Here is a 13,180-nt window from a genome sequence, read left to right on the forward strand (position 1 = left end):
CTGTCACAGTCTCTTTGGGTTTTGGACAAAATGAGACATTTGAAGACGTCGTCTTGGGTTTTGGGACATTATGACTTTTTCCGCAGTTTTCAGACATTTCATTGTACAAACAGTTTTATCAACCTAAGTGCCCTAAAATAAACGAACCAAAACCTTAAGCTGGGTACGATACTGAATAGTCTGTTTTCCTACAACCTACAACTGCACTGTGCGTATTTAGTCCACAGTTAGGCTGGTTAGTGTGTTTGCTGGCTGGGCTGTGTCTGTGCTCGGGAAGGAGGGAGGCCGAACCCATCCGTGGGGGGGGGGGCACATCGGGACAAACAACCGGTCACGTTCGTACCGGTGGGAAATTTAGAGTCGCCGTTTAACCTGAACACGCAAACACCACACAGTCCGGACACCACCCGGCCCAACTGGGGTTCAAACCCAGAGCCTGTTCGCTGTGAGGCAACATTAATGACCACTGAGCCACTGTGCCGCCCGAACACATCCCGGTGAGCAACGTGAGCAAAAACTCCTCTTCATAAACAAAACGAGGAAAAGACGAGAGGAACAAGGAGAGAGAGTGAAAACCCACAAAAAAGCTCGACAGACACACGGACAGAACCTCACCTGTCCTGCAGGTGGAGCTGCTGCTGTGTGGTGGGGGTGGTGGTGTGGAGCTCAGGTGGTAGGAGAACCTCATGGTGCTGAACTGACTGGAGAAGGAGGCGGGAGGAGGAGGAGGAGGAGGAGGAGGAGGAGGGGGAGGAGGGGGAGGGGAAGGGAGGCCGAACCCGAGCAGGGCGCTGCGAGGTCGGTTCAGCTGCATGCCGACACCTGTACAGGTTTGTCAGTCCACACCTGTACGCAGGTCTGAGGTCAGATTTCGTGTTTGTTTTCTGCCTCTTTCAGTTCATATTCCTGCCTCCACGTGTTTTACTGAGACTTTTAAAAACGAGACTCTGAATCTGAAGGATTCCGCTTGAAATGGAGTTGGAATCAGTGGCTTTCTGTTCGTACAGACTCAGAGGGATCATCACCTGACTAAAAGTTCTGTAAATCCACAGAGACCCAGTCCGTTTCCAGGAGTCAGCATCGTGTGACTGCTACGCTTTACTCTTCTCTAGAAACATCAACGAAGCTGCGTGTCTGCTGGAAGCCATGTGGAGGTCAGGACGGAGCAGAAGCGTCTCCCCCTCCTTCATCCTCCCTCTCTCTCTCGCATCTTTTCCTCTTTTTCTTTTCTATCACTCTTTTAGGAGACCAAACTTCACAAATCCGCTCCCCTCCATCTCTCCCTCCACGTCTCCTTGGACTTGGCTGACGTTAAAGAATCCACAGAAAAAGTCAGAGGAATCCAGTTAATGTGGTTGAACAATAAAAACCATCTCCAGATCTGCTGCTGCTGCTGCTGCTCAGCTGGTTCAAGTTTCCTGTTGCTCAGACTGCTCACAGATCAGATCAGTGGCAGCGAGGACACAACAGGAAACTGAAAAAGAACTTTTCACAGAAGAAACATGATCCAGAGTCGATCCCGTCTCGTGAAACCAAACGGTTCTTCTCTTCCCTTTGTAGTTTCCTCCTGTAGAAGCTTTAATCCAGAATGTGCAGACTCAGCTCTCCTCCTACAGAACGGCTTCACTTTTCCTTCAAGTTTACCCGGTTCCTGACTTCTCCCGCTGCTGCTGCTTCAGTTTAACTCCCTCCGTTGAGTCCCCCTCTTTCATTCCAGCGTCAGTTTGTCAAAACGGACAGAGGGACGGACGGTCGCTCGGTCGTCCGTCTCCCTGCAGCTTCAGGCTTTTGTGTGAAAATCTGATCTGAGCTGCAGACCGACACCACAACTCCTCCTCCTCCTCCTCCTGCGTCCAGACATCTGATCCCAGACCAGCTCCCCTCCTCCCTCTCCTCTCTCTCTCTCTCTCTCTGTGGTCTGTTTCTCATTTTCTCTCCTTTTTTTGTTTTTTGAGGCTGAAATTTGAAGCAAAAGGAAAACTGGAGAAAAAAATTCCAGCCGGGTTTTTATTTTTGCTCTTTTCCATCAGACACAGACTCAGTCTGAGCTCCACAGAGTCTGCTCCATATGAGAATTGTTTTTTTGATTTATTCTGACACTGAAGACTAGCAGAGATTAAGTTTTAGCCTTAATCCAGCAGAGGGCTCCAAAGGCCTGCAGGTTTCTCTGCTCAGCTATTTGCCGTTTCGCTTTGCCTGCGAGACAGATTATAACAGAATACATTCGAGACATTCAGCCTGAATCTGAGACTGGTCGAGTCACGGCCTAAGGTTCAGTTAGCAAATGTAATGCGTTGTCTGAAATCCATGACTAATGGACCGATCCTCATCCCACCGTCTCGACAGGATCGGCCCATCAGTCCTCGGACCCCGGTGAGGGGTCAGCCAGGTGTCATCCTGTGGTCGACAGGTGCTCGTGGTGAAAGCTGACTTTACCTTCAGTGAGGCGTTCGCAGCCTTTCTGCTGGACATGGACCCGACTCAGGGAGACTGTGGCGGACTTGGGAGTGTTGTTCGGGCACACTTGCACAATAACAGCCACTGTGTGTGTGTGTGTATACACGTCTTGCTACGGTTGTGTGGACATATTTTGGTTTAAAACCAGTGGTGTGAGGACATTCTTTCCCGGTCCTCACACCTTCAAAGGACTGATGGAGGATTCAGACCTGGTTTTAGGGTCCAGGTTCAAATCAGGTTTAGGGTAAGAGGCTAGGGAATGCATTATGTCAAGGAGTGTCCTCACAACTAATCTAAGACAATTGTGTGTGTGTGTGAGGGGTCAGAGGTCAGCCTGTAATCTGCGTTTGTTTTTCAGCCTCATGAGGGAGGGGTTATTTTTGTCCTCCACAGAGGGGTGGAGTTTAGTGTAACCTGGGGGTGTGTTTGATTTGTGCGTCACCAGCAGTCTCTCACGTCATAAACACGTTCTGTTTAAAACTCTGCTTTATTGGTATAGAAACGCTGTTTAAAATACTGAGGTCCCGACTTTGCTTCAGGAGGAAGTCGCGTCAGAATCAGCGAGGCTCCGACCTTCTGCTCCTCAGGCTGTAACGAGGCTGGACGAGGACAAAAGACAAAAGGGCAGAGGTCAGAGGTCATGCAGGTAAACTCTGTTTTACTTTGATTGGTTCAAAGTTAAAATTTGTCACATTTAATTTCTGGTGGAGTTGGTGAAAGCTGCGGTTACCGTGGTAACGTCTCAGATCGATCGAAACGACCCTTTATTGAGTCACTGCGAGCAGGAAACTGAGCTGTTTCAGAAGACGAGACACCGTTGTACTTCAAGATGGCGGGGACCATCTGTCCTGCGCTTGTTACGTCACTACGTTACACGAGACACGCTTTCGTCATTTCCTGTGAAGACCCCGTGCGTGCGGCGGGAAAGGCGGAGCCCGCCACTGACAAAGCCGACTACTGGATCTACTTTTTCTAGCAGATCCAGCGTTTCCACATCACTGTGTCTTCATATACAGTCGACCTGCCGTAGGTCACACGTTTCAGATCTGTTTGATGGATCCGAGGCTCGGAGTCCAGGCAGCCTGCTCGGTCCCCTTTTCCCCCGGACGTTTTCTGCCCTGGAGATCAGACCTGAGTCAGGTGCGCTCTGCTAGAAGATGAGCCTGTTCTCAGGTGAGACCTGGATCTCTAAAACTTCCTGAATAACTTCAGCGAAACGCCACCTCCCGTCAGAAACGTGTTTTTCTTACTTCTGACTTCACTGTGCAGAACGACGTCTGTTCAGTTTGTTTTCACCTTCATCTGCTGAGGGAGGAGAGTTTCTCTGTTCCCACCTTAAATCTCAGTTTAACACCTGAACGTACCTGCAGGAGTTATGACATCACAACTACCGTGGGGCCAATCAGTGTCCAGTATGAGACTGGCATAATGTGATGTGGAAACTTGAAGCCCAGAGACGTTACAGTTTAGTAGGACACATCTGGTGTCCAGCTGGTCAACTTTGAAAATATTACAGCTACATGTAACGACGTATCTTAATGTGAATATTCACATAATTGTTTGGAGAAAAAACTTCAGACACGAGTGCAGTCAAATAAATTCCTGAATGTGTAGCTTGGACATTTTCTTTCCACTAATCTGAAAGAAGACACGTTATAGAGGCAGAAGAGCCCAAAACCCCAACAGTGACCGCTGCATGAGAAAACAACGTTTTTTCCTGTAGTGTTTGACCTTAAAGCTGAAAAAGCTGCAGCCAGAAATAAATCAAACTTTGGTTTGAAAATCTAAAGGATTCTAACTTTGGAGACGTCTGTTTTAACCGTCAAAGGGAAAAGTACAAAGAATCAGCCCAAAGTTCACCACTGACACAGTCTCACCTCCACAGATCATCAATAACCTATAATCAGGTCTGATCTACCTGTTTGTCCTCCACCAGGACGCTGTAGACCAGAGGGGTGGAGGAGGTGGAGGAGGAGGAACGATGAGGACGCCTGCCTGGACTCACTGAGGCATTGTGGGTAGTGTATGGCAGCAAGGTGGTGTCAGGACTCCAACCTGCACCACAAATACACACAGTTAGGATAACACACTACATGGCCAAAAGTATATGGACAGGAGGCTCCAGCTGTTTTTCCATTCAAATCGGCTTTATGTGAGTTTTCTCTGCCGCTGAACGTGGTTTCTCTCTGGGAGCAAGTGGTGGTGATGAAGTAAGTTGTGGTGGTTGTGATGGTGGTGGTGACGGTTGTGATGGTGGTTGTGGTGATGGTGGTGGTGGTGGTGGTGATGGTGATGAAGTAAGTTGTGGTTATGGTGATGAAGTAAGTTGTGGTGGTTGTGATGGTGGTGGTGACAGCTGTGATGGTGGTTGTGTTGATGGTGATGGTTGTGATGGTGGTGGTGGTGATGAAGTAAGTTGTGGTGGTTGTGATGGTGGTGGTGACGGTTGTGATGGTGGTGATGGTGATGGTTGTGATGGTGGTGATGGTGGTTGTGATGATGGTGGTGGTGGTGGTGATGATGATGGTTGTGGTGACGGTTGTGATGGTGGTTGTGGTGATGGTGGTGATGATGATGGTTGTGGTGATGGTGGTGATGGTGGTGGTGGTGATGGTGGTGGTGATGGTTGTTGTGGTGATGGTAGTTGTGGTGATGGTGGTGGTTGTTGTGGTGGTGGTGGTGGTGGTGATGGTGGTGATGGTGGTGGTGGTGGTGGTGGTGGTGGTGGTGGTGGTGGTTGTGGTGGTGGTGGTGGTGGTGATGGTTGTGGTGGTGGTTGTTGTGGTGGTGGTGATGGTTGTTGTGGTGGTGGTGGTGGTGATGAAGTAAGTTGTGGTGGTTGTGATGAAGTAAGTTGTGGTGGTTGTGATGGTGGTGATGGTGGTGGTGGTGATGGTTGTGATGGTGGTGGTGGTGATGATGATGGTTGTGGTGATGGTAGTTGTGGTGATGGTGGTGGTGGTTGTTGTGGTGGTGGTGGTGGTGGTGATGGTTGTTGTGGTGGTGGTGGTGGTGATGATGATGGTTGTGGTGACGGTTGTGATGGTGGTTGTGGTGATGGTGGTGATGGTGGTGATGGTGGTTGTGGTGATGGTAGTTGTGGTGATGGTGGTGGTGGTTGTTGTGGTGGTGGTGGTGGTGGTGATGGTTGTTGTGGTGGTGGTGGTGGTGATGAAGTAAGTTGTGGTGGTTGTGATGAAGTAAGTTGTGGTGGTTGTGATGGTGGTGATGGTGATGGTTGTGATGGTGGTGGTGGTGATGATGATGGTTGTGGTGATGGTAGTTGTGGTAATGGTGACGGTGGTGATGGTGGTTGTGATGATGGTGGTGGTGGTGATGGATGGCTCAGCAGATAGTCCTGTCCTCTTTCACAGATCAACGTGGGCCTGTTGCTCAGGGAGAAGATGTGAACTCCACACCGTAAGAAACCAGAACCAGGTTCAATAACATACTACCAAACCCAACACTGATTGCTGACCGATGTGTGAGAGGTCAGACAGGTCCGAGCGGTCTGAGGTTGGAGACAACAACGTGCTGCACTTCTGCGCTTCCTCCCTCTCTTCTTCTTCTCTTTCTTCCTCCCGTCTCCTCCTCAGCACCTCCTCTCTTCTTCTGCTCGCCGATGTCCTCTGAAGACGAGACAGGTCACACAGATGAGAGTGAAACCGTCAGACCCCCCCTCCTCTGTGATGCGGTTCTGAACAGTTCGCTGCTGTTCTCACCTTCACATGAAGCTGATTGTCCTCCGTCTTCTTCTTCTGTCTCTCCCCTAAACACTCTGCAGACAGACAGACAGACAGAGACAGAGTGAACCAATGAGCAGGCTCACAGCTGCAGTTCCTCTAACGCCCACAGGATGCTGCTGTGATCAACCTCTGTAATGTACAGACAGTTTTTACACAGGTTCGGCTTTCAGCAGGTTCACTGAGCTTCTTCATGCAGACTGGACTCACCTGCGTGCCGCAGTGCCTCCTGCAGGCCGCGCTGCATCTCTCTGAGCTGCTGCAGCACCTGCAGGCTCTGCTGCACCGGGTCTCTGTACCGAACGCACACACACAGCAGAACGCACACTCCAACACACACCATGCACCGCCGCAACACACCCACATACACACTGACCAGCTCCTGCGGACAGAGGACAAATAAAAGGTCGGCGGCGACAGAGGACACAGAGCCGCCGAGGACGCCGACGGGTCACAACCTGTGTTAACGTGAAACGTGTCCGGCGTTACGGACCACGTGTTTGTGTTCAGGATGGTCAGAGCTCATCACAGACTGGTAGATCTTCCTCTCCAGGTAGAAATTCAAACACACCAAGCCCAGCAACACCAACCTGAACACACACACACACACACTCATTAATTAACTAGACGTGAATAATTAAGCGACTCTGTGATTGACAGCTCCGCACCTCCTCCTGCAGCTCTGCCTTCAGGTGGGAGCTGGCTGAGGGTGGAGCAGGAGGGGTTACCTGGCTCTGGAGGAGCGCTGGGTGGAGGTGAGGAGGAAGGAGATGCAGAGAGCTGCAGCGTTGTAGCAGCAGGAGCTCAAACTGTGAGCCTCCATCAGCAGGAAACTCTGCAGGAAGGAAACTCTGTTAAAGAGTTCAGACAGCGCCACCTGCTGCTCCCTGGACACGCTGCTGAGCTCCGAGAAGACCGCGCGCAGGCCTGAGAGACAGACAGGTGGAGAGAGAGAGAGAGAGAGAGAGAGAGACAGACAGGTGGAGAGAGACAGACAGACAGGTGGTGAGAGAGAGAGAGAGAGAGACAGACAGGTGGAGAGAGAGACAGACAGAGAGACAGGTGGAGAGAGACAGACAGGTGGAGAGAGACAGACAGACAGGTGGTGAAAGAGAGACAGACAGAGACAGACAGGTGGTGAGAGAGAGAGAGAGAGACAAACAGGTGGAGAGAGACAGACAGGTGGTGAGTGAGAGAGAGACAGAGACAGACAGGTAGACAGAGAGACGGGTGATGAGAGACAGACAGACAGACAGACAGGTGGTAGAGACAGACAGGTGGTGAGTGAGAGAGAGAGACAGACAGAGAGACAGACAGACAGGTGGACAGAGAGAGAGTGATGAGAGACAGACAGACAGACAGACAGACAGACAGGTGGTGAGAGAGAGAGAGAGAGACAGACAGGTGGAGAGAGAGACAGACAGAGAGACAGGTGGAGAGAGACAGACAGAGAGACAGGTGGAGAGAGACAGACAGACAGGTGGTGAGAGAGAGAGAGAGAGACAGACAGGTGGAGAGAGAGACAGACAGAGAGACAGGTGGAGAGAGACAGACAGACAGACAGGTGGTGAGACAGACAGACAGGTGGTGAAAGAGAGACAGACAGAGACAGACAGGTGGTGAGACAGACAGACAGGTGGTGAGTGAGAGAGAGAGAGAGACAGACAGGTGGATAGAGAGACGGGTGATGAGAGACAGACAGGTGGTGAGAGAGACAGACAGGTGGTGAGTGAGAGAGAGAGAGAGAGACAGACAGGTGGATAGAGAGACGGGTGATGAGAGACAGACAGACAGGTGGCGAGAGAGACAGACAGACAGGTGGTGAGAGACGGGTGATGAGAGACAGACAGACAGGTGGTGAGAGAGACAGACAGACAGGTGGTGAGAGTCAGGAGGAGTCTATGTGTATTTTGGTGTGGGTCTTTCAAGGGAGGTGTGTCTTTACCCTGTGTTGAGTCTTTCAGGGTGACCCTCAGCTCCTCTCCATTGTTCAGGATCTCCTGCTGCGCCTGTAAGGCAACACTCTGGGCCTTAATAAGGTCCTCGGCCATCTGCCTGGTGGACTGAAGCTGCTCAGCTACACCTGCTGAACTCTCCGTTAACCTGAGAACACACACGCGTACATGGCATTACCTGTGTTTAGTTTACCTGGACTTGGTGTTACGCGTGTTTCCTGTGTTAAGTTTACCTGGACTTGGTGTTACGCGTGTTTCCTGTGTTACCTGTGTTTAGTTTACCTGGACTTGGTGTTACCTGTGTTTCCTGTGTTACCTGTGTTTAGTTTACCTGGACTTGGTGTTACGCGTGTTTCCTGTGTTACCTGTGTTTAGTTTACCTGGACTTGGTGTTTCCTGTGTTACCTGTGTTTAGTTTACCTGGACTTGGTGTTTCCTGTGTTACCTGTGTTTAGTTTACCTGGACTTGGTGTTACCTGTGTTTCCTGTGTTACCTGTGTTTAGTTTACCTGGACTTGGTGTTTCCTGTGTTTCCTGTGTTACCTGTGTTTAGTTTACCTGTAAATGGTGTTTTCAGCTCTGCTCTGCCAGGCTTCAGACTGCAGGAAGTGACAGATGGAGTGAGTGTGGGTGAAGAACTCTGTATAGGTGTTAAAGGCCACAGCGTCCATCCCACCTGTGCACCTGCTGACCTCTGAGCCCTCAGGGCATGATGGGAAATCCCTACCAGAGCTGACAGAGAGAGAGAGACAGCAAAGTTTCCAGGCTGAACCCGACAAGTGAGCTGCCTCACACATGCACTGCAACCCTGAACTCATCTAGACGCCACCAGAGGAGCTAAATGTGAGGAAGCAAATGTCCGAATCACTTGGACCAGACATTAAACGGACTTCACCCTGCCAGCTCCCTGGAACCAAGTCTGTCTAAAGTCCGACCGAGGCCGATGCGAGAATAGAGCAGGTCATCGTCCAGAGAGTTCCCAGCGAGCGAGTGGGCGCGTTGCCGACGCTTCTATCCTGCCTCCTGCATGCTCCGCCCCAGGCCCGGACCACACGGAGAATTTCCAGCAGGTGAGACCGTGTCTGACGTGGACAATCTCCCGGTTGGCCAGAGCTGATTCATCCATGGGAGAAAACAGCTCCAGACAAGTCAAACAAGATCCAGTTCATTTTTCTTCATTTGTATATAAAAACAAAAACTGTTGATTTCTCATTAAAACCGAGGTTTGATGTTCGTTCTAATTCTCACCCGGTGCGATCATTTAGTTCTGTCTGTTAGAATGAAGGAGTAATACGGTAAACCGTCTTTAGGTTTTTGCAATGAATACTGAAACTTCCCAATAAAAAAAAGTTTCAAGAAAATAAAACAATCCTTCTTGGAAAAATATTCAGTCAAATAACCTTTCCAGCTCTGAAGCTGTATTTAGGAAAACCTGTGGCTCTCAGGTTTTTATGCAGGACCAAGCAACTTCTAGATGTGATAGAAAAATATGAATACGACACAGAAACAAAGTTTGGCTGCACCCAAGTGAAAACTCCTGGAGATGTTAATGTTTGAAAACGACAGATTCTTTGTTCAGGTAAAAAAGAATTAACTTGATTATCGTTAAACATTCAGCAACAACTATTTACATCCTGAGGGTTTCTGGTATGTTCAGTACAAATTTCAACACAATCCAGTGAAAAGTAAGCGACCGGTGAGGCTGAGAATACAGAGAATCCCAGGAATGACGGACTTCACCTCCGAGGGCCAAACTTCAAAACCATGACTAACACAGTCTTTGGAGCAGAGCTGTAGGACTCTGCAGAGTCCCGTGAATTTAACAGAAGCAGACATGATACTTTTTTAGCGAAAATCCAGGACCTGAACTGGGAAAGGTTCTGAATTTCGGGAGTGTCGGGACTGAAGGACCGTGCCCCGGAACCAGCTGGAGCCAGGGTGTAATCCTGCTGACAAATAAACCAAGCAGTCGACAGACGTAACCTCCTCGATGGAGGACGCGGTTCTGATTCACTGACCTGTTTTCAGGTTCTGAACTTTGCTCTGATCATTGACTCTCGGTGAAACATTGATCATGTGATCAGTTATTGAAATGAAACCACGGAGAAACTACTAGGATACTTCTGAACTCACTGGTTTCATCTTTGATAACGTGCCGTAAAAATGTTAGTTAGTAACTTCGGTGTAACATTCTAATCTGAAAAGTAACTAGTAACTTGAGCTGTAGTGGAGTACAAGTATAAAGCAGCCGAAAATGGAAATACTCAAGTGAAGTACAAGTATCTCAAATTTGTGCTGGAGTAGAGTATGTGGGTAAATGTACCCAGTTACTTTCCGCCGTGTTGACCTGATAATATTATGCTGTGATAACGTCGCAGCTCGTGTCAAACAGGTGGGTCGTGATGCCACCTCTGCAGCTCATTGGGGCTCAAGAACCTGTTGCGTTCACACCTGAGCTGCTGTTTGTTCCCCAGCGACGAGCGGGTCTCACACAGCTCAAACATCTGGCTGCGTGACTCACCTGCTCAGGTGACAGTGGGTGAACCCCAGCGCAATCCGGCCTTGGCTCTCTGACGTCATGTCCTTGCAGCTCGTGTGCAGGTGCTCCAGAGCTCGCGCCCAGCACTCTCCATACCTGGGCTGAGAGGCGAGGCTCTGCACGCGCCGCAGCCGCATCCTGCCGCGCTCTGAGTCCGGACTGAAGTCGGAGGAGGAGGAGCGTCCGGGACCGACGGAGAGTCCCAGCAGCACCGAAACGCTCAGCAGCGGCAGCGCCGTGGCCGCACGTGCTGCCATCTTCACCTGTCTGCAGGTCAGTCTGCCCAGCCAATCACAGAGCCGGATTTTCACCCGGTCAGAGGTCCCCGATAGGTCACAGGTCGCGTTTCTCTGTTTTCTGTCAATAAACCAGAGTCCCTGCGGATTTCGGACCGGACCGAACTTTCACTGTATTTTCATTTTTGTAAAATCCGCGTTAGTTTCTTTTATATTTTACCGAAATGATCAGAAGAAAGTACGTGTGTGTGTGTGTGTGTGTGCGCGCGCGCGCGCATGGCTTCAAAGCAAAAGCAACCGGTCGCGGTTGTTTATTTTCTAACCACGTTCCTAAGAATCAGGAGCGTAATGTGTCAAACTGACGTGTCAACACAACGTCACCTTCACGCTTTCATCCTCTTTGCTGCGGATTGTTTGAACCCACAGTAACAACCGGCAGGTGGCAGCAGTGCATCATGGGATCTGAAGTCTTCTCTGTGCCACTCAGAGCGGCAGGTCCCTCTGAGGACGCTGAGGTCTCCACCTCTGTATCTGAGGGGTGGACAAGTGGACAGGTTACAGACTGCTGTTTGTAACTTTTCATTTGAATCCGCATGACGATGGTCAGTGACCACATCGGTTCTTATTCTGAAATGAAGGCCTGTATTTCCTACTCTGGTCACTGAGGCCACCTCCCGACTGAACCAACCAGAGAACACCATTTCCAAAAGAGAGGCAACCAGAGCTCAGAAATCAGGACTTGTACAATCCTGGCCGCATCACCACGGTCTGTGTTTGGAAAGATAAAGCGACAGATCAGATTAAGATCCTCCGCGTCTTTTCCGTTGATCATTTGCATTTGAACATTAGACAGGATGTTACACCACTTCTCTTTTTCTTTTTTTGTCATTTATCAGCTGCAACCAAAGGAGCAGAATAAATCTGACGCTGATGTGACCCACGGTCTCCGAGCGCCTCCTCTGTCTGCTCTCGTCAGCGTGGAGCCAAATTCTCCTCGTGATCTGGTTTCTCCGAGGAGCCTCGTCCGCCGGCAGCAGAGCGTCTCTCAGCAGAGTTTGGTTTCCTGTGGTTTCATCCCTGTTCCTATATTTACACCTCGTGAAGAAATCAGACTGTTGGTAGTTATTCCTTCAGTACAATATGGCAGATGGAGGCTCGATCAATATCTCTGATACTGATCTCTGATCAATCGTGTCATCAGTGGAGAGTTGGCGGTCAGTAGGAGGAGGTCCCTGATGAATGTGTCTTATTGACCGGACACGTTGGTTCTTCGGACGCGTCTGCAGAGTCGTGACTGCAGGTCGGATCAGTACGGACCCTGATCGCTGTTGAAGAAAACGGGGCCACAGAATGTCTGTAAGGTCTCGCTACCGGACCCATCTTGGCTCTTCTTGGTGAAGATTCATTTTCAATCACTGAAGCCAAGCGACTCGCAGTGAACCCGGAGCTTTTGGGACCCCTCGGGTTCTGGGGCCCGGGGGCAGTTAGCCACCTTGCCCGGTTTGTGATCCAGCATCGGTTTTTATCTTGAATTCCTGAAACAGCTGATGATAAAACAGGTTATTTTTCCGAATGTAAATGTCAACCAGCAGATTATTCTCCAGCAGATGTCACTGAAGAGGGAGATGTTCATCCCAGGAAGGAAGGATCATCAACCGGGCAGTGGGCAACTGCCCAGGGGCCCCAGACCCCCACAGGCCCCAAAGTACCAGTTTACGCCACATCATTTGGGTCTAGATAACTCGATTAATCGCTCATTTGATAGAAATTTCTCCACTGAAGTAGAATATGAGCTGGAACAGGTCCTCCATCCCCCATGTCGTGGTCCTGGTCTTGTAGAGGGACTCTGAGTCAAAACCTGGTTTTAAGACAGTTTTAGTTTATTTGTTGCTCATTTGTTGTAAAGTTGCATTATTCCATCACAGGAGAACCAACGGTTACTTTCGTTAGCAAGACATCGGACAGTTCTTGTCTTTAATAATCGATTGATTGTTTAGTGAATAAAATGTCAGAAAATGGCAGGAAATGCATCATTATTCCCTGAAGCTCAGGTGAAGACCTTCTAAATGATTTTTTATCTGAGCAATAGTCAAAACCCCAAAATGTTGAGTTTACTGTCAAAGAAAACTGGGAAAATATTCACGTGTGAGAAGCTGCTTAAAAAAAATACAAACGTTTAATCAATTATCAAAATTGTAGCCAATTAATTTTCTGTCAGTCGACTAATCAATTAATCGGCTAATCATTTCA

General features: G+C 49.5%; 1 protein-coding gene across 2 annotated transcripts; it reads right to left on the reverse strand.

Annotated features, from left to right (window-relative positions):
• Nucleotides 1-2,925: 2,925 nt before the first annotated feature.
• On the reverse strand, nt 2,926-11,299 carry LOC120803325. 2 transcript variants are annotated; one of them, XR_005709320.1, is made up of 11 exons: nt 10,677-11,299; nt 8,714-8,887; nt 8,146-8,303; nt 6,929-7,127; nt 6,694-6,790; nt 6,411-6,582; nt 6,180-6,235; nt 5,936-6,086; nt 4,376-4,512; nt 3,188-3,575; nt 2,943-3,056 (listed from the first exon to the last, which is right to left on the reverse strand). XR_005709320.1 is itself a non-coding variant. In XM_040151685.1 (10 exons), the coding sequence occupies exons 1-10, from the start codon at nt 10,949-10,951 to the stop codon at nt 3,015-3,017; spliced, it is 1,461 nt and encodes a 486-aa protein (XP_040007619.1). In that variant the 5' UTR covers nt 10,952-11,295; the 3' UTR covers nt 2,926-3,014. The 2 variants fall into 2 exon arrangements, 1 of the variants encoding a protein (XP_040007619.1); XM_040151685.1 differs by lacking the exon at nt 3,188-3,575 and having other exon boundaries at nt 2,926-3,056; nt 10,677-11,295.
• Nucleotides 11,300-13,180: the final 1,881 nt, after the last annotated feature.

The sequence above is a fragment of the Xiphias gladius genome, chromosome 18 (assembly GCF_016859285.1).
Source record: "Xiphias gladius isolate SHS-SW01 ecotype Sanya breed wild chromosome 18, ASM1685928v1, whole genome shotgun sequence".
In the NCBI taxonomy this organism is placed as follows: Eukaryota; Metazoa; Chordata; class Actinopteri; order Istiophoriformes; family Xiphiidae; genus Xiphias; species Xiphias gladius.

Bases quoted from the DNA above. Each gene is read 5' to 3' on its own strand.
- LOC120803325 (XM_040151685.1), bottom strand. From the start codon at position 10,951: ATGGCAGCACGTGCGGCCACGGCGCTGCCGCTGCTGAGCGTTTCGGTG. The intron at 8,888-10,676 runs GTGAGTCACGCA...TCTCTCTGTCAG, and splicing joins ACCCACTGTCACCTGAGCAG to CTCTGGTAGGGATTTCCCAT. The intron at 6,791-6,928 runs GTAACCCCTCCT...GTGTGTGTTCAG, and splicing joins CAGCGCTCCTCCAGAGCCAG to GTTGGTGTTGCTGGGCTTGG.